The 25,453-nt window shown below is 41.0% G+C and overlaps 2 protein-coding genes and 1 non-coding gene across 3 annotated transcripts in view; 1 reads left to right on the plus strand and 2 right to left on the minus strand.

Moving 5' to 3' along the window:
* b3glctb (beta 3-glucosyltransferase b) overlaps positions 1 to 12,087 on the minus strand; it is a 30,566-nt gene extending 18,479 nt beyond the window's left edge. Inside the window, exons 1-9 of the mRNA XM_015961612.3 lie at positions 11,919 to 12,087; positions 10,224 to 10,261; positions 10,094 to 10,133; positions 9,801 to 9,910; positions 2,938 to 3,014; positions 2,721 to 2,832; positions 2,458 to 2,600; positions 1,097 to 1,160; positions 353 to 469 (exon numbers count right to left, since the gene is read on the minus strand). Of these exons, the coding sequence (XP_015817098.3) occupies positions 353 to 469; positions 1,097 to 1,160; positions 2,458 to 2,600; positions 2,721 to 2,832; positions 2,938 to 3,014; positions 9,801 to 9,910; positions 10,094 to 10,133; positions 10,224 to 10,261; positions 11,919 to 11,979 (762 nt within the window). The 5' untranslated portion in view covers positions 11,980 to 12,087. The remainder of the gene's footprint in view (positions 1 to 352; positions 470 to 1,096; positions 1,161 to 2,457; positions 2,601 to 2,720; positions 2,833 to 2,937; positions 3,015 to 9,800; positions 9,911 to 10,093; positions 10,134 to 10,223; positions 10,262 to 11,918) is intronic.
* Positions 12,088 to 20,379: 8,292 nt separating this feature from the next.
* On the minus strand, positions 20,380 to 23,403 carry alox5ap (arachidonate 5-lipoxygenase-activating protein). The gene is made up of 5 exons (XM_015961614.3): positions 23,211 to 23,403; positions 22,983 to 23,064; positions 21,508 to 21,578; positions 20,729 to 20,810; positions 20,380 to 20,655 (listed from the first exon to the last, which is right to left on the minus strand). Exons 1-5 carry the CDS (start codon positions 23,284 to 23,286, stop codon positions 20,493 to 20,495), a joined length of 474 nt encoding a protein of 157 aa, XP_015817100.1. The 5' UTR covers positions 23,287 to 23,403; the 3' UTR covers positions 20,380 to 20,492.
* A 1,709-nt stretch (positions 23,404 to 25,112) lies between these two features.
* Positions 25,113 to 25,184, plus strand: trnae-uuc (transfer RNA glutamic acid (anticodon UUC)). The gene has a single exon. It is a non-coding gene; the product is annotated as a tRNA-Glu (tRNA).
* Positions 25,185 to 25,453: the final 269 nt, after the last annotated feature.

The raw sequence follows: 25,453 nt of genomic DNA on the forward strand, positions 1-25,453 counted from the left end.
TCCTTTATAAAATGTCTTACATGGTGCTGGTTTTGTTTTTGCTCTGATCCAATTCATATAATTAGTGTTGCGTTGATTTTATGTTCAGTTGAATAGGTGTGTGTGGGAGTGTCTTTTAGCCTTCAGACAGAATCAGTTCACTCATGCCTGCAGCGCTCTTTGTTGTTTTTATTTAGCCCTGCCCTGTGGGTAATGTGCTCAATGTTCAGCATTTAACCAAAATGGACAGTTGAGTTAAAAATATGATCAGAGGGAGGACAGTTTACATCAATCTGACTATCTGAGAAAAATAAGTCAAGTCAGGACACAGGAGCTATGGCTTCTGGATCCCAAAACGAAGATTCGTACATACGCAGCTGGGCAGGTAGGTCGTGAACGAGGTGGCGCAGTTGTCTCTCAGCTCTGAACAAAATTCTGGGACTGCTGTTAGCTTTGGACCTCTCCCTTCCTCCCAAATAAAAAAGGCAATCTAATAAAAAAAAGAAAACAAAGAAAAAAGAAATCAAGACAAATGTGGGCCTTTTAGATAAACAGCTGAACCAACGAGATTAGACTCTGACGTCATTTCTAATCAAGAGTAATGCCTCCATTTCTAGGAGTAAAATAGGAAAAATGCTTTCTTACATTTTCTAAGTTGCCTCCAAATCATTAGAGAACTTCAAACAAGAACGATGCTCAAAGTTTTAAACTCATCCTGTGCATTTCAATTACAGGAGTTCATTCCAGCATCACGTGGAGGCATGACTTTTATTTTGCTATGTTAAAGTCTGGACTTTAAATCTACTCCAGAGTTAGAAAAGATCCACCATCATTACATAAAAATGTAGATTTTCTAAAATACTTTGATAAAATATCACAAATATGTATTCGGTGCCACAGAGGTGCAGGGTGGAATGGTAATGAAGGATTTCCTAGACAGCAAAGGTTTGAGGAGTTCCTTTAATCGTACATCTAAACTTTTTATCTCTGCAGGAGTCAAACAGATCACACCGATGTTTCTGTTCATCACATCTGTAATGATGTAAAACAGACACCTTTATGGGACCTAAAACATGTTAGAGACTCCTAAAAACTAAGATAAATCTTCTAAAAGTACCTCGTATGTCAGATCAATTGTGAAATCTGACTTGAGATTCTCATACTGGATCCGCTCAGAGAGTCTGAAACACAAATGTGAGAAATGTTTGTTTTTGGTGATTTCTGTAACTTCATGGCTCAACGATCTTATTTCAGGATAAAGTATTTTTTAAAAAGAAAAGCAGTAGACAATGAATTTGTTTTAAAAAGGACATATTATAGCTTTTTTCTTAAGTGATATTAGTAATATGGTTGATACAAAACATGTTTATTGAACATCTTTGCATAAAATCCAATTTTATTTTTGACACTTTCAGCACTTTCCAGAATGAGTTGTTTCAGGTCTCTGTCACTTTAAGAAAACAAGCTGGAGCTGGCCACGCCCACTCATTCCCTGCTCAGGCTGCTATAAGCTGAGAAGCTCTGATATCTGAGAGTGGCTAAGAATAGAGCTCTCTCTTGCACGTGAGAGGTGGTTCCATGCTAATTTCTCCGTTTGTGACATCACAAACAGGGACTTTTTGAAACTGCTTGTTTTAGGCACATAAGTACTAAAACCAAAAGCCTACAGAAAACAAATGGATGGGTCTTTCTCGTGTTTTGAGTGTTTACAGGAAGCCTAAGTCATGCCACTCTACTTCCAGACCGTGGGTCCCCAGAAAAACGAAAAAATGAATACGAGTCAATGGGACTAAAAAATTATTTTCTAATTCCGCTTGTTATGTGCCATGGATTTCACATATGATGTCCGTGAATTTTAAAGATGCATTCTGATGCCAAGAACGCACTTATTTTCGAGTGGGTGAAAGCGTTTTAAGTTTTGTGTGAAAATATCTCCAGGACTACAAATGCGCATCACCAAAGTGACGTCATCAAACCAGACACGGAGAAAAACAGAGGGAAATGGGTTCAGCGAACTTCGAATCATTCCTTCAGAAGGAAAGAACCAACATAAATCTGGACGTGTGGTAAGTAGCAGCTAAACTAGGGGGGAGGAGATTATGTGGTGACGTCATACATGCAAAGTGCCGACGTCTAATTTGATTTGTAGTTTGTAATGTTAATTACAAACTTTTACAAGCTGATAAATCTCAAAGTACGTGACTGGCATGTCGTAACACACATCATTACTTTTAATTTAAATTGAAGTACAACATATGTGCGATCCAGGGCGTAAGGTTAAGCGGATTAGAAAACAGCTCTTTTAGCTCCATTGACTTGCATTCCTTTTTTGGTTCTTTCGGGGACCCATGAGCCGCCAGGAAAGGGAGGAGACTTAGCCTCACTACAGTGGCAGTAGACCCACACGGCAGCACAAAAGGATTCAAAAGGTGAGTTCAGCTTAATATGTCCCCTTTAACAATTTGCATCTGAGCGCACCGTTTACAGAGAAGGGTGCTCAGAGCCCAACCAGCTGCAGGATCCGGGTAACCAAAAAAACTGGGGTCTTCAGAGAACGCATAGTGGTGAATGATGGAGGCCTTGTTGTCATGGAGACGCTTTCCCAAAAACCATTCCTGTGACTATAGCAAGATGAGAAATATGGAAACTCAGTTATGATTTTTCAGCTCTGCTTATAAAATGTATCAGAAACAAAATGATTGTGTCACAAATACAAGGGCGTGCGTGCGTGCACATGTCACCTCTAGGACTGGATATCTGTTAAGGACTCTGATCAGAGCAGGCAGTGCAACTGCAGTTTCCTCTTCTATAAAGAAAAACCAGGAAGTCGATTCTCCGTAAGCAGCAGAGAGCCTGGAATAATTTACAGCAAAATCTTCACAGCTGATTTATGTGACATCTTCCTAAATTTGACTTGACTGGCATGTTTTTGTCACTAAATACGTGTTTGACTCTCACTGAGGAAGTGCAGGAAGAATACTCCAGTCTCTTTCGTAATCTGACAGCTCGTGAAGGAGGAGAACAACGGGAACTCCCTGATCCAAACAGAAAAAGAAGAAGTGAACAGAGTGAAACACACAAATATTAAACAACAGTGTAAAACTTTAACGAAACCAGATGAAAATAGGCATCATTTCAATTATTTAAGACAAAAAGACATTTTAAAGAATTAACAGAAAATGACCATAAAGGTGCAAAGAATCACAGAAAAGCACATTTAAAGGGATACTTTGCAACTTTTTCATATTTTAAAATCATTTTCTTGATCCATGTGCCAAAATTACCCTTTTACAGGGTTAATAAACGCACGTTTCCTGCATGTTTTAGATCATCAGCACTACTGATTTGTTTAATTTAGTGATGAATCATTCCTGTAGACACTAAGGAAAGCTGGGGGGATATTTCAGCAGTTAGATTAAAGTGTTAAAAAGACAAAGGTACAGCCAGGAGGTAGGTTTTGCTTTCGGTTCTACAAACGGACACTAAGGGGTGCAAAAAGCAAGCCAAAACTGCCCTTTTCCCGTTTTAATGACCAGCATTTAAGGCAAATAACCTCAAAAGGACCTAAAAAGAGAATGAAACACAAAATGAATACTAATGCACTAAGAGGCAGAAAATTGTCAGAGACTAAAATTGCAGATATTAAACAAAAAAACACAACCAAAATAAGATTCAAAATGCTCCCAAGGAGGCTCAATTTGGACTGAATGAGACAAAAATTACTAAAGAAAAAAAACCAGACAACTGGATTGTTTGTGGTGTTATGGTACTTTTTTTTATGAAGATCAGCGAGCCTTTAACTTGTGTGAGCTTGAGGAACAGAAGCCACGACGGGATGGGTACCGCTCAGCTAACTAACCTCAGGGTGTACAGTGGTGTGAAAAACTATTTGGCCCTTCCTGATTTCTTATTCTTTTGCATGTTTGTCACACAAAATGTTTCTGATCATCAAACACATTTAACCATTAGTCAAAGATAACACAAGTAAACACAAAATGTAGTTTTGAAATGATAGTTTTTTATTATTTTGGGAGAGAACAAAATCCAAACCTACATTGCCCTGTGTGAAAAAGTCTTTGCCCCCTTGATAAAAAATAACCCAACTATGGTGTTTCACACCTGAGTTCAATTTCTGTAGCCACCCCCAAGCCTGATTACTACCACACCTGTTTCAATCAAGAAATCACTTAAACATGAGCTGCCTGACACAGAGAAGTAGACCAAAAGCACCTCAAAAGCTATACATCATGCCAAGATCCAAAGAAATTCAAGAACAAATGAGAACTAAAGTCATTGAGATCTATCAGTCTGGTAAAGGTTATAAAGCCATTTCTAAAGCTTTGGGACTCCAGCGAACCACAGTGAGAGCCATTATCCACAAATGGCAACAACATGGAACAGTGGTGAACCTTCCCAGGAGTGGGCGGCCGACCAAAATTACCCCAACAAAGCAGAGACAACTCATCCGAGAGGTCACAAAAGACCCCAGGATAACTAAAGAACTGCAGGCCTCACTTGCCTCAATTAAGGTCAGTGTTCACGACTCCACCATAAGAAAGAGACTGGGCAAAAATGGCCTGCATGGCAGATTTCCAAGACGCAAACCACTGTAAAGCAAAAAGAACATTAGGGCTCGTCTCAATTTTGCTAAGAAACATCTCAGTGATTGCCAAGACTTTTGGGAAAATACCTTGTGGACTGATGAGACAAAAGATGAATTTTTTTGGAAGGCAAATGTCCCGTTACGTCTGGTGTAGAAGTAACACAGCATTTCAGATAAAGAACATCATACCAACAGTAAGTATGGTGGTGGCAGTGTGATGGTCTGGGGTTGTTTTGCTGCTTCAGGAACTGGAAGGCTTGCTGTGATAAATGGAACCATGAATTCTGCTGTCTACAAAACATCCTGAAGGAGAATGTCCGGCCATCTGTTCGTCAACTAAAGCTGAAGCGATCTTGGGTGCTGCAGCAGGACAATGACCCAAAACACACTAGCAAATCCACCTCTGAATGGCTGAAGAACAACAAAATGAAGACTGTGGAGTGGCCCAGTCAAAGTCCTGACCTGAATCGTATTGAGATGCTATGGCATGACCTTAAAAAGGCGGTTCATGCTAGAAAACCCTCAAATAATGCTGAATTACAAATATTCTGCAAAGATGAGTGGGCCAAAATTCCTCCAGAGCGCTGTAAAAGACTCGTAGAAAGTTATCACAAACGCTTGATTGCAGTTATTGCTGCTAAGGGAGGCCCAACCAGTTATTAGGTTCAGGGGGCAATTACTATTTCACATAGGGCAATGTAGGTTTGGATTTTGTTCTCTCCCTAAATAATAAAAACCATCATTTCACAACTGCATTTTGTGTTTACTTGTGTTATCTTTGACTAATGGTTAAATGTGTTTGATGATCAGAAACATTTTGTGTGACAAACATGCAAAAGAATGAGAAATCAGGAAGGGGACTAATAGTTTTTCACACCACTGTAAATGATCTGGATTATGAGTCTTAATGCTAAACAGGAGAAATGTTTTGTTCCATTTTATGTTCAATCATTGCCAAAGAGACAAATAAAACACCTGAACTTGTCCTCGTACAAATAAATAGTAAAGGTCAGTCCTCAAGTTTAAAAAAAGCAAAAAAAAAAAAAATCTAAAGTATTTTCTCTGCCACAATTTTTTTCTGAATTCCCCAATGCTGCTGTATTCAGCGTCTGAATCTGGAGTTTTAAAAAGATTTGTCATTTGTGTTATCCCCACCCCCCATCAGTCCCATCAGAAACAGATCCAAGAATGGATGCACAATTTTTACTTTAATTAAAAAAAAAACACCTCAAAAGCAGCTTATTTGACATATTTAGAGATAAAGAGAGTTTGCAAAGAGTTTATTTCGACGTGTTTTCATTTTGCATGCTGGGAATCTAATGCATCTTTAAAAGAAATAAAGGAAATTATTTGTTAGAAACTACATTCTGACTCAGTTTTTGCAAGTCACGTTTCACTCAAGGATGTGAGACAAAATCAGCCAGTTTGAATGGTTTTTATAGGGCATGTATCATATAAACACAAAATAACTAAAGCTATACGGTTTTATGAAGAAATGCTAATTACCTGATGCATTTCATGTCAGACTTTTATGATAAAATCTATTTTTTGGACAATAAAAAGGGGAAAAGATGAGTGATTATGAACAAAGCTTTCAATTTGAATTCAGATGTTGCTGCTAATGTTTTTGAGCTGTTTAAATTAGACTAGATGAGTAAAAAACACATTAACAGCAACAGGAATCAGAATAAATCTTTATTGTAACACATGAAGTGTAAACTACTCTTGTTTTAAAGGACCTGCAACAATTAAGGTTCATCAGAGACAAAAATCTCCGTGACATTTGTGACACGCTGCAGGCCACACTGTGCTATTCAGGGAAGTCTGAGTGTTCCTGAAGATGATGCAGCCATTACCGATGGTAGGATAGAGGTGATTAGTTCAACCAGGTGTGTTTACTGTCACAACCGTTCATTCACGCTTAGTTTCTTCTGCTTTTGACCTATGCTGATCACTAAACCCAGTGGTTCCCAAACATTTCAGCTTCAGAGCCACTAAATATGAATTTGTCAAGATTTACAACCTACGATTTCTCTGATTTGACAAAACAAACAAGCTTAAAAAGCTAAATAATTCAGGGCATAAAGAAAACCGCTCCTGTTCACATCCATTTTGACAAATTAGTTTAAGATTTTGTAACAATTATTCAAAAAATAGACCTTTCATTTTTGATTTTTGGTAACACCCTCGAGACTCTTCGTAATTTTTGGTAGGGCCACGACCCCAGCTTTGAGAACCACTAACTTAAATGTTACAGATGAGCAAACAAAAGTTAGAGAGTGAAAACAAAATGCACCTTTCAAATTATTTCATTTGTTAGGGGAAAAACATCCAAGGCAACACATTAAAGGAAACAGGATTTACAGAAAGGCTTTATTTTAGGGCACATTGGAGGGTTTAGGGTTAAAGACCAGACATTGTCCTTAAGGGTTTTTGGCTAGAGAGCCATTAAAGCAAAGCAGCCCCAGACCATCACACCCCCACCATGTCTGACTGTTGGTATGATGACATTTTAGTGTTACTTTTACACCAGATGGAGCAGGACACAAAAACTCTTAGGGATTATCAGGGTATTTTAGGCAGATGAGTAACAGGACTTTGTTTTGTTTTCGGGCAGCAGAGGTTTTAGCCTTGGAACTCTTCCATGATGCCATTTTGGCCCATTATGAAGCCTGCAGTGCTTTGGACGATGTAGTCTGTGTTCTTTTGATCTTTAATTCCTTTAGAATGAGGCCTGATGTGTTGCTTTTTGAGATCTTTTAGCCTACTTCCTGCTGTCAGACGGATTTCTTAATTCCCAGAACCAGGGTTGTTTGGATTTCAAACAGTCGTTAGAAAAATTATCTTTGATGCCGATCTGAAATATTTAAGTGACAAAAAAAGAAAGGGAACCAATCTTTTTTTGTAAAACCTAGACGCCCAGGATGAAAACTGTTCAAACCGATCAAATGAAGTTCTTTGTTGACACATAGAGCTGGAGTTGCTGCACTTTTTAAAGTATCTGACATGAATATGTCAACCACCAATAAAAATTTAAAAAATCAAACACTTGTCATGTTCCATCACCTCTTTGGGTTTCACAGCAGAATAATTCTTTGATATTCTTATGAGCAAACAACACGAGCCTGGTGGTTTTCTAGCTGATGAACTGGGTTTGTTGTTTCCAAGTGACACTGTTGTGTTCAGATGACATCAGAGCAGAGTGCAAACTGCATTTAGAGGAATTCAAACCACAAATCTAAAGAATTACAAAAGAAAATGTGTGATTTAAAGGTACAGTCTGAGATTTTGGGAACTTTTTAGCCATAATGCTTAAAATACTCATCACATACTGATGGCCGCCAATAAACTAAATGTTATTGTAAAAAAGGACATTTTTAATCTCCACTGAAATAAACAATGCTGGAAAACCTTCATCCAATCCAGCGCTGACCCCTTTTTAAATGACTGGCTCATAACCCGTCTATCAAACTGCTCCTCTGAACGTCTAACACCCTCCGTGTGAACAAAACACTCGTTCTCGGCCGAGCAGCTGAGGCTAGCTGAGCTGCCTAGTGTCACGGACGAAATGTCCCATTTTGTTTACAAATCTCACTTAAGGACTTGTTTTTCATGATCTGTTTAGCCTGGCTCTGTTCTTGTTGGAAAACGTAGCAGTGAGGATTTATTGTCTGTTAACGCAACTAAGTTTCAACTAGGGTTGCATGAGAATGACAGTGCATGTGTGTGTGTGTGTGTGTGTGTGTGTGTGTGTGTGTGTGTGTGTGTGTGTGTGTGTGTGTGTGTGTGTGTGTGTGTGTGTGTGTGTGTGTGTGTGTGTGCATTTGTTGAAGTGAGCAGGCAAACAGGACAGTGGGGTTTCCCCAGATTTTTTGCACTGAGCTCTTGTGCTAAAAAGAAAGCTTTAAAACAGCCTCATTTTTCACCATGAAAACACCACATGCTACATACATAGGCTAGCAAACGATATTGGGGTGTGTGTGGGGGGGGGGGGGGTCACACAAAGCAAATGGGATTAGGTTCAGTTTGGTTTGGAGTTTGTTCTGGAGATTTTGACCTTGAGCTGTATGCTCTGCTGGTTGCTTGTGTGTGTCGCAAGCAGGTGTTGTACCATTTTTTGCAACCATCAGATTCTGTGACTCCAGGGGGAGCTAGAGGAAAGGGATCTTTGATCTTTGAATTGTTTATTTTTTCTTTTCCCCTCAAACAAGAGCTTGCTTGAGTGACTTTTACTAAGAACAAATACTGCTCCTTTAAGCAAATATTCAGTAAAAATATTAAAATGAAATCTGATTTATTCAGAGACTTAAGTCAACTGGTTTATTTTTTTTATTCCAGATGCTGAAGGGTATTCTAAAACAAGTGTACACCCTCCCACCTGGGCCACAGTCTGCTAAGAATGACATGAAGATGATGGATTTCAAAAGTGAAATAAAAAAGATTGTGCACATCAACTTTTCATCAGTAAGGTCCCACAAATGTTGGATTCACGAGTGTTTGTGTGTAAATCTTCCCACAGAGTGTCTGCTGCTGGTTTCTTCCAGTATTTTTTGCCACTTTCCCAGACTGATTAGAAGAAATCAAGCTCGGGCCGTGACGGATTCCTAACACTGAGGTTTCATTACTTTTTCAAAGACATCAAGCAGATGCATATCCTCATACCCCATGAAGATGGAAACTATGACACCTACTGGCACCAGTAAAATCCCACAGTGATTCCCAAATTCAGAGGCATTGTCTATGCTAATGGTGACACCTTCAGCCACTTTTGGTTCCTTTAAATTGTGTTTCCTGCTCTTATCTCTCACTAGGGTGATGCATAATGGGAAAATAATTTTAAAAAACCACTAATGATCAAATATTTAATCATATTGTGTCAGCAAACACTTCAGAAGAAGATTCGGTTTAGTCTGAATCAGCTCCTCAGGAGGACGTTTGGACTGTTCTTCCTGACAGAAACCTAATTTAGCACATTTATTTTGTCTCAACACCCCTCCTGAGATCATCTCACAGCCCTCCTTTTCAATCAGAAAGCTAAAGTTGATGTCTAACTTGTGTTAAGTCATTTTTTCAGTTTTTTTTAATAGAGTAAATGTTCATAGATTTGACACAAACTGAACCCAAGATGCCTTTTTAGACACTAAAGGTACAAAAGAAAAAAATCAAATGCAGGATTTTGTGTTTTCCAGGGATCAGTGCTTTTGCTGTAAAGTATCACCTGCTCCAGTTCAGCTGCCTGCTGGAGAATCTCCACCTTTTTGTGGTAACTGCGTCGGGCGTGAAAGGAGTTCCTCTGACTCTGGATGACTATCACCACCTCCTCCAGCCCTGAACGAGCACATGGAGAAATACAAAATGTGTCTTCCATCACGCTAAAACAACCACTTCAACCGAGATCATGTTGATTTAAAGTTATAAATACCAAAACGTTTCAAAGTTTAAGATATCCAGTTTTTGTACTTTGAGATTTCAAGAATTTAGAGCAACTGATCCCTTAAACGCCTTACTCACCCACAGAGCTGCGTGCAGGGTGCTCCGGGTGGGTCGGAGCCTGCGGGGAGAGATTCTCATTAGGTGTGACACACACAGCAGAGCCTCGGGATGAAACCTAATCAGCAGCAATCTAAAGAGTAGCACTTACGTGAGCGTTATATGTGGGTTTGTCTTCACCTGAAAGCCCTACAACAAAGATAAGACGCAAGTATGAGTAACTAAAAAACATTTCATCTCAACAATCATTTAACAGAGAATGAGAGCAATATTTGAGTAATTTAGTTGATAAACTAAAATTAAATAAAAAGCTGTGATAAACATTTTTTCTTTCTGTTATTTGCACATAAACTGAACATAATCAGGACTAGTTTAAAGGCGCAAGAAGTAAGAATGACATTCTGCTGCCAAATGTGAGTTCGGCAGTCCATGTATCAAAACACACGTTTCCGCTCTGAGCAACTGTTGCCAGTTACGGATCGGTGCCAGATGATGCAGGCCAATCTTTTCTTTTCAATTTTGCATTGCTAGCTAAACGTTAGCCTTCTTTACTCAGTACTGGAGAAAAATAAACTGTGCTTCTTAGGGGTACAAGAAATAACTTCTGGGCCACTCCAGTTACTGGCTAACATTCTTCCCAAAACGCTGGTGCTTTTTGCAGGCATGGTTTCGAAATACCAATTCCAGCGCAGACTTGGCAACTTTACGAACTCAGATATGATTGCCTCTGAAACCTGGGTGTATGGAGGAGGCAGGACAGATTGTAAAAAATGACCATGTCCCTCTTCAGACTTTTTTAATGGAAATTCTTTGTCGTAATAGCCTGTAACAAAGAGGCAAAATATAGCATAAAATTATACTAGAAAACTTTGCATAAATGCTTTTTTCACACTGTTTACCTTATAGAAACACTAGATTTAGAGTAAGCTTATATTCTACTAAGCTCCAAATGCTAAAAGCCACACTCTTGTCACATGTCATTTAGAAAAAGATTTCACTTAATGGGCTGTGATTAAATTTTCAACTAAAGCCTATGCTGATGTGTAGTTGATGGAACTATGTGTAAAATTTTCTTATAAGAATGCAGCTCTCTTAACAAACAAAAATCATGCCATTTTATTTTTTTAACTGTAATCCAAACCTCTTTCAAAATCTGTTCTTACTGCAACAAAATATATGATGAAATAATCCTTGTTAGAGATCTACAGTCATAATGTTACTTTTTCCAGTAAAACAAATTTCCACCCAAATTTTGAAATGTCTTTAAAAATACTTTCATTTCACTTTCAAGAAATCATTTGAAATATTAACACAACCACTGTTTATTGTATCTTCAGTACGCATTTCTGCAGTGGGAATCACAGATAAATCAAATTTCAGGGTTAATAAACATGGATATCCAGTAACAGCAGGCGCAAGGCTACTCGTTTCTAAATTATCCTGTTAAATAAAAACTGTCGTTTTGTTTGTATAATTAAATTAATTGAAAACACATTTTTTTTCTTCCACATAAAGTTTTTGACCACTGCCAATCTATCGCTTCCTGCTACAAGTTTCAGAATACATGTACACTGCACACTGCTTCTCTGTCCCTCTGCAGATTAAAAATGAACAAGTAGCCCTTTTATCTATTCAGAATTTATGCTGATCAGCCATGTTTCTATAAATTTTTGCCACACTCAAACAACGTGCCATTTCACTTGTTATAGATTTAATTCAAGTTGACTATTAAGTTGAAGGACTAACAGTTACAACTTCCGGTATTCGATGTTCGTTCGCCCACTAGCTTTATTTAGCAGGTACGCTAATATTGATAATTCTTTAAAGGAGTATTTGCTACACTTACCTATCCAAATAAAAAGTACAGCGACCAGTTTGCATCTATAACCCCAGATGTGATGTAGCATAACTTCCGCGGCAGCTGGTTTAAACAAATGATGAGAAAATAGTTCGATTCATTCCAGAAATCTACCAGCCTTGTTGGCTAGGCTACTGTAGAGCTATAGCGACTTTTAGCGGACAGTAGTAGAATTGCAAGTTTGTTTTTTCCGGTGGTCATAGTTTAAAGGACCACCCCCCCACCCCCACCCCAGTTGCAAGAAAAGATAAAAACAACCTTAAGAATTTAATATTACACCATGTCAGTATTTGTGTGGAAAATATAGATTATAGTATGCAAAAACATTGAGTAAAAAAGTCTCCTTTACAATGTTCAGTGTGTAGGGTTTGAGAAATTGAGTGCTTAAAGAGCTCTATATATGGCCAATAAGCTGTGATACCCTATCTAAATATAGAAGATCAACCTGCTTGGTCTTTACGGTGTTAATAAGAATATTCTAGGATTCTTTATTTATTCATGGACTGTACACACTTCGTTTTGATTCAGAAAAGAGTCAGGTTTATAAAAGTAAGAATTTATTTTACAAACAATTAATGACAGGTTAACTAACATTTACGATGATAGACGGAACTAGATGTGATGTATGAAACCTATGTGTGAATGCGATTGTCACACCCTGTCCTGTCTCCCCATTCTGTTCAGTCATGCGTCTCTGTTAATTGCTCCCACCTGCCTCTCATTTTCCAATCACCCAAGCTCCCAGCCCTCATGTATTTAAACCCTCTCAGTTCTGTGTCGTGTCGGTTCATTGTTTCATTGTCCTGCGTGTTCCTTGTTAAATACTCGTTTTAAAAGTTCCTGTCTGCCTACCTGCCTGCCTTCCTCACCCGCATGTGGATCCTTGCCTCCGATTCACTCACCGGCATGTAGTGACAGAATGAACCGACCAGCTAAAGGATCCAGCGGGGAGGTTCTTCCCTGGGAGTGCTTGCTCCAGTTCCTCACCTCGGATCACCGGCCGGCTTCTCCTCCTCTGGCGTCGCCTCGCCGCAGACGCCACCATCGAACTCCGGCCTCTGCGATCCTCTCCACCCTCCCGGAGCCAGATGGGGGGTTGGACTTGGAGACGCAGCTAGACCACTCCTGCTATATGGGCACCAGACTGGCTGTGTGCTCCCCCGGAGTTGGCCCACGGCGTTGGGAAGGAGGCTGTGCTCCACCGTCACCCCTTGTCCCATGACGGAGCCGCGGGCTCGCCGCTGCCCCGGCTCGGCGCGCCAGCTTGGACCCGCCCCCGGTCAGATCAGCGGCCCCGTCTCCGGTCCAGTCAGCGGCTCCGTCATCTGCAGGCGGAGGGACCACGCCTACAGCCCATCAGACGGAGCTCGTCGGCCTCCAAGCAGAGCTTGTCCGGCTCCGCCATCTCATCAGCCTCCAGGAGTTCCAGCTGGACACCCTATCCTCCCCGAATCTCCAGGAGAAGGTTTCGGTCCAGTCAGCAGCTCCCTCGTCTCTAGGCCAGGGGACCGAGCCCGCAGTCCATCCAACAGAGCTCGCCGGTCTCCGAGCTGAGCTGGTCCGACTCCATCAGATCCTCAGTCTCCAGGAGTTCCAGCTGGACAATCTATCCTCCCTGCTTTCCCAGTTACCAGCTCCGCCAGGTCCCACACCACCACTCCAGTCAGCGCCAGTTCCAGCGGTGGTCCAGGAGGCTCCGCCCCCGGGCCGGCCTGTCCAGATGTCAGAGCCCAGTCCGGCAGGCTCCAGTCAAGGAAGCGGTCCCGTCTGCAGCGGCTCCGCCTCCACTCCAGAAGTCGAGGGTCCAGAAGTCGACTGACCAGAAGTCGGCGCCTCTGGACCAGAAATCGGCGGCTCCGGACCAGAAGTCGACAGGGGTCGATGCCTCTTCCAGTCCAGAGGTCGACGCATCTTCCAGTCCATAGGTCGACGCCCCCTCCAGTCCAGAGGTCGACGCCCCCTCTAGTCCTCCTCCTCCAGCCCAGAGGTTGACGTCTCCTCTTCCAGCCCAGAGGTCGACGTCGCTGTCTCCAGCCCAGAGGTCGACGTCGCCGCCAGTCCAGGAGTCGACGCCGTCTCCTCCAGCGTCTCTGCCTCCGGTCACCACCAGTCCTGCCCTCGCCAGGCGCGAGCCTCCCAGGACCCATCGTCGTCTCCTCCTCTGCCCCAGACGCAGGCTCCCAAGAGCCCATCGTCGTCTCCTCCTCTGCCCCAGACGCAGGCCCCCGGACCCTACTGGTCCCTGCCTCCTCTCCACCAGTCCCTCGGTTCCTCTCAGCCCTCCTTCCTGGTCCCCCTCCTCCCGCCCTGCTCTGTGGGCATCTGGGATCCGCCCTTTTTTTTTTTGGGGGGGGGGGGGGGGGGGGGTACTGTCACACCCTGTCCTGTCTCCCCATTCTGTTCAGTCATGTGTCTCTGTTAATTGCTCCCACCTACTTCTTGTTTTCCAATCACCCAAGCTCCCAGCCCTCATGTATTTAAACCCTCTCAGTTCTGTGTCTTGTGTCGGTTCATTGTTTCATTGTCCTGCGTGTTCCTTATTAAATCCTCGTTTTAAAAGTTCCTGTCTGCCTACCTGCCTGCCTTCCTCACCTGCATGTGGATCCTTGCCTCCGCTTCACTCACCGGCACGTAGTGACAGCGATTTTATCAGAACTTCCTTATCTAGGAGAGCTGAGTTCTGGATGTAAAAGAATTTGGTTTGCGTTAAGCTATGAAGTTCCACCACTTCCGGCACTCGCAGAGTACAGACACTTCTGCTTTTGCTCCCTTATCTTTTTTTCCAAGTCTCTTTGTCCTGTCTGCCTACAGAGCACTTCTCTGCATTTCTTCTGGAAATCCCTATTTTTTGGAAATGGATTTAATTAATTGGTCATTCAACGCGATTGATAAGATCTTTTCTACGATGAGAACGGAGGAGGGGGCTCCCACTTGCCCTCAAGGGACACACGCAGCGGGATATGCACTCGATTCCTGGAAGGTCTGGAGGATCGTGTGCCTCTCTCAGTTGCCCATTGAGGATGTCGAAGACATATGGATATTTGGCTTGATGATCACTGGATTTCTTCTGATTGGAGTGGGAGGATATCTGGTTTTCTGGAAATTTGGGGAGACAGGAGCGATTGGAGGGCGACCCGCACCCACGGAAAGCATCGCCCGGGCGGTGACCTCACAGACTGGGACGTTACTCGAGGTGAATCGTAAGCTGGACAATGTCCTTGCTGCGTTACCGGTATTAGTGCGCAAAATGGACGTAATCTCAGAGAGGGTCACCGGACGGTGTGGGGATGATTAGAACCTAAATTGGCTTCACTGGAGGACTTGAATGATCAATACAGACTTCAAGGCAGAGAGGAAAATTATCTCTGCCTGACCCAAACAAAGTCTTGTTATCCAAATCTGACGCCAAGGCAGCCTTGAGCTGCTAACAACAACCCCCACGAAGGAAGGAATACAGACAGATGCTGTGAAAACCCGTCCCACCCCCCCACCTTCAGATTGTGGACTTCTGGCTAGTGAGGTCATCAACCTGCAGGAACTCAAATGTGCTCTGCGCTCCTCCAAGATCTCCCTCTCTCCTGTGGATACAGCTGGCTGAGCGCCACACAGGGCTGCTCCCGCTGGGAACACAGGATCCCAGGTTTTTGCTTCAGATGGCCGATCTGAAGCTTTTCTCAAGAACTGATGAATCACCAGAGTGATCCAGTTTTAATGTTACGTTACAAGTGGAATATTTCTAATAGCTACATGTCTACCATAGAGTAGAATTGGGAACATAAAACGCTCACCTAAAGCAAGTTATGATTAGTTTGTTTTTGCTTGTTTTGTGTAAATTATCAGAAGATTTTTTTCATGACTTGACCTTTAGGGAACCAAACTTGAGGAAACCACTGATCAAAGGCAATGATTTGTTAATGCAAGCGCCTCCATTACTTTATGTTGTGGCAGTTTGTCTGACTGGGACATCAAGAGGTTCATCTCAGACCTGCTAAATCGCCATGAAAATTGGTGATTTTTTTTTATGACAGCAAAATTTTAAATGTATTTCTTTAAATGTTTATTCAGGCCATGAACCAAGACTAGCACCTGTTTGGTTTACGAAGATGCGTCAGAACACATTGGAAAACATTCTTGTGAGATCATAGTGAAGATGTTCTGACACGCTGTACAAGACTTTGAATAAAATCAGGACATTTGAGCACAAACATCTCTCAAGCATGGAAGTGGAGAAGTGATGATGCGGGCAGGTTCTACAGCTACCAGGTACAATTTACAGGCATGTACTCTGCATGCAAAATGATTCTAGAGTTAATCTAGCAGTCGGGTGTTTGGCCAAAACATGTCACTGTGGGATATATCTATAGATATATACAAAACAGATAGAATGCAATAAACATATAAAAAATTCAGCTGTGTGAACTTTACAGCTACGGCAAAAATGTGGGTCAAATGAGGATGTCTCACATAAATAGCCTCACAGGAAATAATGTGGAGATGAGAAAAGCAAGTCTATCTTTCTGTTGTTGACAAGGGAGCCTGGTGGAGACCTTCAGAACAGATGAGTCAACAGTCTTCTCACCACAAAAGCCTCTAAGCCTCAAACATTAATTAGGCTGGTTGTTTTTGTGAAACCGCATGCAAGGAGAACACATTTTTTGGGTGAAAATTAAGCAAAGTGTTGGTGGCTTTAAGGGGACCAGCTGCAACACAAATAAATGAGGTTTCGCTTGATCAAACATTTATAGGTTGGAGTAAAACTTGTGGCATATAGCACTCTGCATTTTGTTGTTGTGTAATCATAATAGTAAACAGGGAGTAAAAACACAAACTTTCTGAATAAAAGCACAACTTTCAAGCGCCACTGTATGTGTGTTGGCAGGCCAACTGAGCACAGTAATACCATGGTCAGTAAACTATTCACCAGTGGTTTTGGCTCTGTGAACAGGTGCCAGGTTGTGCTGAAAAATGAATTCTTCATCTCCATAAAGCTTTTCAGCAGATGGAAGCATGACGTGCTCCAAAACCTCCTGATAGCTAGCTGCATTGACCCTGCCCTTGATAAAACACAGTGGACCAACACCAACAGCTGACATGGCACCCCAGACCATCACTGACTGTGGGTACTTGACACTGGACTTCAGGCATTTTGGCATTTCTCTCTGCCCGGTCTTCCTCCAGACTCTGGCATCTTGATTTCTGAATGACATGCGAAATTTGCTTTCATCCGAAAAAGTACTTTGGACCACTGAGCAACAGTCCAGTGCTGCTTCTCTGTAGCCCAGGTCAGGTGCTTCTACCGCTGTATCTGGTTCAAAAGTGACTTGCCCTGGGGAATGCGGCACCTGTAGCCCATTTCCTGCACACGCCTGTACACGGTGGCTCTGGATGTCTCTACTCCAGACTCAGTCCACTGCTTTCGCAGGTCCCCTAAGGTCTGGAATCGGTCCTTCTCCATAATCTTCCTCAGGGACCTGTCACCTCTTCTCGTTGTGCAGCGTATTCTGCCACACTTTTCCTTCCCACAGACTTCCCACTGAGGTGCCTTGATGCAGCACTCTGGGAACAGTCTATTCATTCAGAAATTTCTTTCTGTGTCTTACCCTCTTGCTTGAGGGTGTCATTGATGGCCTTCTGGACAGCAGTCAGGTCGGCAGTCTTACCCATGATTGCGGTTTTGAGTAATGAACCAGGCTGGGAGTTTTTAAAAGCCTCAGGAATCTTTTGCAGGTGTTTAGAGTAAATTATTTGATTTAGATGATTAGGTTAATAGCTCGTTTAGAGAACCTTTTCATGATATGCAAATTTTTTGAGATGAGAATTTTGGGTTTTCATGAGCTGTATGCAAAAATCATCAATATTAGAAACAATAAAAGGCTTGAACTACTTCAGTTGTGTGTAATGAATCTAATATATATGAAAGTCTAATGATTATCAGTACATTACAGACAATAATGAACTTTATCACAATATGCTGATTTTTTTAGAAGGACCCGTATATATATATATATATATATATATATATATATATATATATATATATGTATATACACACACAGGTGAGAACGTCTCTGCACACTCACGCATATAAATATCCTCTCATAAACTCATCTGGACTTCCTACTTGTTTGTTTTTAATGACAGAAAATTCAAAATGCAGAACTTATAGGAGTTTAGCAGCATGAGAAGCAGCCTGCTGTCCAAGAAGATCTATCTACTGATTTCTGCCTGCGAGCAAAATCTCAATAAAAGGGAATCAAAAGGTAACAGCTTGAGACGGTAATGTTTATTTTTCAGCCAAAGTGGCCACCAAGTTCCTGTTGGTTTTTAAGTTCGCAGAGATTTTCCCTTGGGGTGACTCATGCGTGTGTCACTCACGGGTTAGCTGCTGCTGGGAGGAGGAAGGGACCAATAGCAGCTCGCATCTGTTTTCCTGCACAGTCCACCTTAGATAGGATAGAGCCTATTGCCTCTAATCTTCGTTTCAGTCTTGAAGCATTGCGTGTTGTGCATAAATGGTGGAGATCCTTTCATCAGCTGGCAGATGCAGAAGGGTCTAGACTTGGCCATCTCCACTGTAATGTTTCGTTAGTTACATCTTACGTAATGGCCCATAAAATGTGAGATTCCAGAGAAAATATGAAATCAATTTAATGTATCTTTGAATATTACTTTAAACAGAAGATCGGAACTTTTTATTGCAGGGATTAGGTAACACTTTGTATTAACCCAGAGTCAAGAGAGAGAGAGAGACAAGTTTTAAAGTTTAAGCAGATTTATTTCTAAACAATTTTAAACAAGTCTAACTCTAACTCTAAACACTCTGTGTGATGAATGGATCTAGGTCTGAATGAGGCAAGATGGATGTGGAATGTTGCTATCAGAACTCTCGTTTTCGGAGAAGCGTTAGTTCTGTGTGGGAGCGAATGGTTTTGCTCTAAACTACAGTCGGAGTTTCAAAACCACATTCAGATGCCATATTGCCGCTCTACATACCCTTGGCGGAGACCTCCGTTTCAGATCCAGAATGCCAGGTCCTCTGACCCCTCTTGGTACCAAAGCCGATGAAACAGCGTACGGTACGACAGACTAGTCTTAGAATGCCTCCAGGTAAGCGACAGGTGATTGACAGCGTCAGCGGGACCCTGAAGGGTCAGTGAGTTCAGCTTTACTCTGAAGGAACGTTGCATTCAGGTGTAGCTTGCATAAGGTTTTATTATCCAGCTTGTCAAGGTTCTTTGAGGTTAAAAGGTTACGAGTGGCCGGCTCGAAACTCTAGAACGTTTGAACACTGAGTTATGGGTGACGTGGGAATTAGTTTTATAATTCAGATGTTTTGATTTATGGTTGAATCAGGATTTGACAACCAAAAGGGGTTTGTATAAACACCGCACAGACCACGCCATGGGTCGGAAAGGAAAGCTCTGATTGGAGAGACAAAAGGAATGTGTCATGTGATCTTAACATTACTTGTGATCAGTCTAGTGTCTAGCTTAAAGTTATATTACTTATTATATACTGTCATAGGATTATAATATCAAGTAATTAATATTCTCATTTCACAGATTGATTGAACATTAGGCTTCACATGATTATTTGGACTAACAAAGTTATTTGATTATTACTTAAAGAAAAAGAGTTCTTCATCTTCTTTCTTCTCTCTTGTGCTGTAGGGGGAGGCAATAGCTAGTGAAAACAGTTTAGATGCAGATGCATCAAAGGCCTTGAGCAATATCTCAAGGAGATTAGTTCTTCATGAGGAGAGAGGGGAAATGACCTTTAGGTGGAAAACGGTCATTTCATTCCGCTACACCACTGTGGCTGGGGAGAGCTACAGGGTGGCTGTAAGCAGTACTTCTGTTTCAGGCACATTCAACTATTGCTTTATAGATTCTGGTATTAAAAGTGAAATTTCCTTGTAGACTGGTTTTACAGAATCACTAGAGCCCATGGCTGCCAATGGCCTGATTGCTGAAAACCTGAAAAAACGACTTGGATGGAGAGACGCCTCCTTTACCCTAAAGTACCATTCTGATGCCCTTTTTGATTTTCCACTCTGGTTTGGCTTAAGCAAACGAACATTTCAGGTAGATGCCTGTTATTCTTCTCATAAAACATTTGCATGTGTTGTATTTAACTCGGGAACCTGGCTAATTTCTTCCTCTTTTGCCATCAAAGGTAAGACTGACCAGAAACGGCTGCGAATGAAGGACAAAACCCAAGATAAACGTATCTGCAATGTTATAAATTGCATATGGAGCTGCTTCTTTGAGCAAAACTGAAAAAAGGTACAGTACATCATCAGTGGATGACATAAGTCAGAAGACTTTGATGGCAGCTGGGACTTGGGTGACATTTCAGAGAACAAGGTATTCCGCTCGGCAGCAACAAGGTTCAAGCAAACCTGTTTACAAGTATTATTATGTTTATTTATGTCAAAAATATTCATCAATGCTGCTAAATAATCTGCTTTATTAGTGGTTGAACAAAGAAAAAGGGCAGTAAATGCTTTAAAATCCGAAGAGAATCAAAGGATTTTTATATTAAGAATTAAAAGTAGGTGAATTAAGGGATGAGCAGAAGAGCAGACGCGGCGCCGGTGATGGTCTCCATGTGCTCTTTGTAGTTCTGGCCGAAGTAGCTTCCCAGCAGGTGGTTGAGGATTCCCACGATGCACATCAGGCACAGGAAGCTGATGATGCGTTTCCCGAACAGGAAGCCTGGAGTGCTACAAAAACCAAAACAATATTGAGTAAAACAAATCTCTTCCAGACACATATAGGTCACTTAAATCTGGTTACCTCTGAGAGGTCTGTCCCAAATATCCAATAAAGTACTTCTGCCTGACAAGCAGGTAGATGATCCCAGCAAAAGCAGCCGGAGCTACAAGGGGAAAAAAAACTATGAATACAGAAAAGCAGCAGTTGATTGTGTATAATTTTGTATCTTAAGCTGCTTTGAGTAAATGAAAACACCATGTAACTGACATTTACAACTTTAGTGGTTCATGGAAATGCTGTTTTATAATCTGTTATGCAACTATAAATTCCACATAATCATTTACATAGAATTCTATGACAATTGGAGGCTGGCAGTGCTGTTGAAGCACGTGAGAAATGATCAAAACATTCTTCTTTTATAAGTTTAAGCGGAGAAAAGAAGATTCATTACACATTACAAATGCTTTTAGGACATGACGTAAATTATTTGCAATTAAACAAGTAAATTTGTGAATAATTGTGACTAAAGTCCAAAAATGTCTTTTTTAATCTCTGAAATTGTAAAATGATGCTGATGTTGGCATTATAAACATTTAGTTAATTTTTTGTGCTACAGTGTTTTTTTAATTAAATGTAAGAAGAAAAACAATTTTTACTGTATTTTATTAATAAAAATATTATTTCATTAAATGTGTGTGTGGATCTCAATTTCCTGCCACTTTAAAACAGGTATTACTTTATGCACATAAAATACACAAAAAGTACTCCTGCTTTAAATGTTAACCGAACGTCCCCCAGGTGAGTTTATGTTCTATGGCTGTGCGCTGTAGGACAACAGATTTAGTGAGTTTACTGATTACTTTGACTGAGACAAACTCCAGCACACCACATCACGGCCAGGAAGGTTGGGTAGGTATCCATGCAGTTACGGCTACAAAAGAAAAGAGAAATTAACACGTTTTTGGGAAGTTACCTGCAAGAAGAGGCTGAAGTAATTACACATCAGTTATGTTGAGACATGTGTAAGTGGCTGCTGGGTTTTGGAACGCCTGAGCAGAAGTGACTAAAGAAAATAACAGTCCGGAAAAGCAGTGTGTTCCTGTGAGGTTGGCTGTTGCAACAGCATGAAATAACCTGAACAGAACCTCAAGTTTTAAACTTTTTCCACTTCCAGCATCATGTGATCATTTAAGAGTGTGAGCCCACTCTTCAAGTGTGGATTTGCATTGATACGTTTTCAAATTCATCAGCTTTCTGCTTTGTTTACCATAGTAAAATAGGTGCTGCTGCATGCAAATCTCACTAACTGATGGTATACAAGTTGTAGCCTGTGAAATGGCTGAGTTCATGCTTCAGGAAATCTACAAGTGTTCTTTTTAAAAAAATATGTCAAGCAATAATGATTTTTCTCTAAAACAGTGGCGCGCCCAGAAATCTTTCATATGGGGGCCACAAAATTGGTGCCTGTGGTAAGTTTGGCAGACAAGTAAGTAAAATTTTGTATATAGCACTCAGAGACAGAACATTGCAAAGTGTGTCGCATAAAACAAAACAAATCATAAAGTCAGTCAATCATAAATGTATTTATTGGTCTCAACATTTATATCTTGAAGATGAATATATGATTTATTAAGGGGGGTGGGGTCTTTTCCAGGAAAGTCAGTAAGGTGGCCAACAATTTTCCAGGGGAGGCTACCCCTTGTGGAATACCACTGCTCAAAAAAGAAAATTCCCTAAATGATACAACTTGCGTTACAAGTACAAAACAAAGAGTGTAAATAAAGTATTCCCAAGGGTTTTCCATGAATAATTTTCCTCTAAATTTTGACAAGGTGTTACCACCCTTTTCTATTAGTTTATTTATTTATTTTAAATCACTGAAGAACAGAATGTTTTTGTGTTTTTGCTGTGGAAAACAGGAAGAGACTTTAATCTTACATCACTTGCCAGCATTAGCTTAAGTGGTCAACAACTTAAAAGTGCGCAACAAGTATGATTGATTTTATATTTGACTGATTATTTAGATCATTGGGAGAATTATATTCTCAGTTTTCTATTTAACAGCTTCTTAATTTGTTCCTTCATTAATAATTCTGTCATACTAGTTGGTTTCACCGTGATGCAGTAAAAATAACTTCAGTTATTTTATTTTAACATAATAATAAAATCCAATATCAGGATTTCCTCTTCCCTATTCAGGCCATTGGGAATTACCATAATGTGGGTGTAGTGTTTGATGGCGCCAAATAGAAACAACCAAACATGATGTAAAGTTATCAAATCTCATTAATTTAAATGATTAGTTTAGATTATTAAAGCTTATTAGAGCACTTACTTGGCACATGAAACTCGCTCAAAAGCAGATGCGTGGGAATGAGGGTTGTTGCACTCCCTCTCAATCTTCTGAACAAAAAACACTGAACACACACATTTAAAAAGATGATTTAGAAGTATTTCAGGAGCTTATAAATATAATGGCCCGGACTCACTTGAAAAACGGCTTTTTAATCTCAATGGGTCCTTACTGGTTAAATAAAGAATAAATAAGTAATTTTTTCCTCACCATTCTGGAGAACACTAAGGAGTGTGACGATGACCAAGAGGTAGATATTTTCCACCGCTATTTTGCAGGAGTCCATGACTTTCGTGAGAGCTGCTGGATGCTGGTCTTTTTCACAACCAAATGCAAATTTTTAATTCATAATAATCTCCCCGTGACATCAATCACTCCTTTTCCCACATCCAGTCAACAAATAAGAGGGTTTCTGGCTTCCTCTTTATGTAAATGATGCTGTGGCTCAACACAGAGGCCTGCAAACATGTTACTTCCTCTTTATGTTTGTGGCACTGAGCAAATTGTATATGCAAACAAACTGGTGTGTCAATTTCTGGAGGTCTTTCTTGGAAATAGGATATTTTATATTTATGCCTTAGAATAGTAGGCTTTTTTCCAAAAAGGTGAAATAAATCAAAGTTAATTTCAAACAAAATTAGGAATTTCATAAATACTTATTCACAAAATACATTTGGGATGTTTTACTGTATTAATTCTGCACAGAGAAAGAGTCTGGTAACTCGCAGACAGAGGCACTTGTGGGGCGGGACTAGCCAGCTCAAAAATAATCAATCAGAAAAAAGACGGAAATGCCAACTGCACCACGCGACGCTGTAGTTTTTAGCTGTAGTAAAGAATGGCGTCTGGCGACAGCGCAAACATCTTTCTTTAGAAGAAAAGCTTTTAGCGCTTCTACTTGTGGTTTTAAAGACGTTCAAGTCATTTAGAACAGAGGAAAGAGCCGCTGCGAACTCCGCTTCAGTAGCCATGTTTATGACAAATTTGCGGTGTGTGACGTACGCTGCTCTGCGCTGATTGGCTCGGTTAGAATTCTCCATGGGTGGGGTTATTTGAATCGGGGAGTTCCCATTTCGGAGGAGTCTGGCAGGCCAGGCTTTTTATGCAATGTCAGTGTAATGTATAAGGGTGAGTTAGACTTTTATTGTGAAGGGCACTGGAGGAGAGAGGTCACGTCCGGAGGGGGGGAATAAAAGAAGCCTAAACGGCATGCTAAAAAGAAAAACTTGGTTCTCGTGTTAAGTTATGTCAACAAATAATAAACATTACAGTCAGGAATGCAGAACTGTCAAGTACACAGGTGGCAGGAACGGCCAATCACACGTTAGCAAGTGTCAGCAATCTAATCCAATCTAGAGCTATAGGGAGAGATTAGATCAGAGCTAGCTTTCTCTATAGCTCTGATCTAATCTAATAAAACCATCATGTTTCATACTTGAGTCATACTTAAGTCTAATATTACTAGTGGATACTCAACAAAAAACAGCTAATAAACTACTGTTGGTAAAAATATTAGAATTATATTGAAGGATAGAAATTTTCAAAGAAGGCAAGTTTTTGGAATGAGGTTTTACTGCCCTCATGTGGTCACTGACGAGAACTGGAGCCGCTGCGACAGGTAAGAGGTGAAAGGTTCCCTTTCTGTTTAGTGCCACCTACTGGCGGAACTGGGTATTGCGCCTTAAACTGCCTACTGTTTCTCTTCAGCCCCCTCACCCCCACCCCCACGGTGTGGGGTACCTCAGGGATCAATTCTTGGTCTCCTGCTTTTCTTTGTATCTCCTGCCACATGGCACAATCTTTAGAAGCACAAAATGTCATTCCCTTGCTAAGCAGCGGGTACATTTTTAGTTATTTGTATTTTAAATCTAGTCTCCACCCACAGGCACCATGTAGGTCACCAACCAATCAGGCTTATGAAAGAAAAGAAAAATGTCCGTGAGGTACTTCGCACTCTCAGCCAGCCCAAGCTGGAGGAGAGATAAAACAAAAGAAACAAGAAATCCGAGACTGCTATGTGGTATGGTACCCTGCGTAAGCTACATTGGAATCAATCAGCAACATTGTCTGATTATTTAACAAAATAGCATGCTAATCGCCTGTTCCCGTGTGTCCCATATGGTCTAGCGGTTAGGATTCCTGGTTTTCACCCAGGCGGCCCGGGTTCGACTCCCGGTATGGGAACGAGTGACTCTTTTATGGCCAGTGATCATTTACACAGGATTACTTGATGCTGTGACTAGAACTGTCTTCGTTACTGATGAATCAGTACGTTTCACATTACTTCAATCAATCAAAGCTTTATTTATAAAGCGCCTTCCGCAACCCTGTCAGGAAGCCCAAAGCGCTGAATACTTGGCCTATTAAAACAGAAATTACCCCAAAAACTATTTCCACGTTCATGTGAAGTTTTTCTCATCACTTTTATCTAAATTCAATTGATTTTAACAAAC

The sequence above is a fragment of the Nothobranchius furzeri genome, chromosome 10, assembly GCF_043380555.1.
Source record: "Nothobranchius furzeri strain GRZ-AD chromosome 10, NfurGRZ-RIMD1, whole genome shotgun sequence".
Lineage (NCBI taxonomy): Eukaryota > Metazoa > Chordata > Actinopteri > Cyprinodontiformes > Nothobranchiidae > Nothobranchius > Nothobranchius furzeri.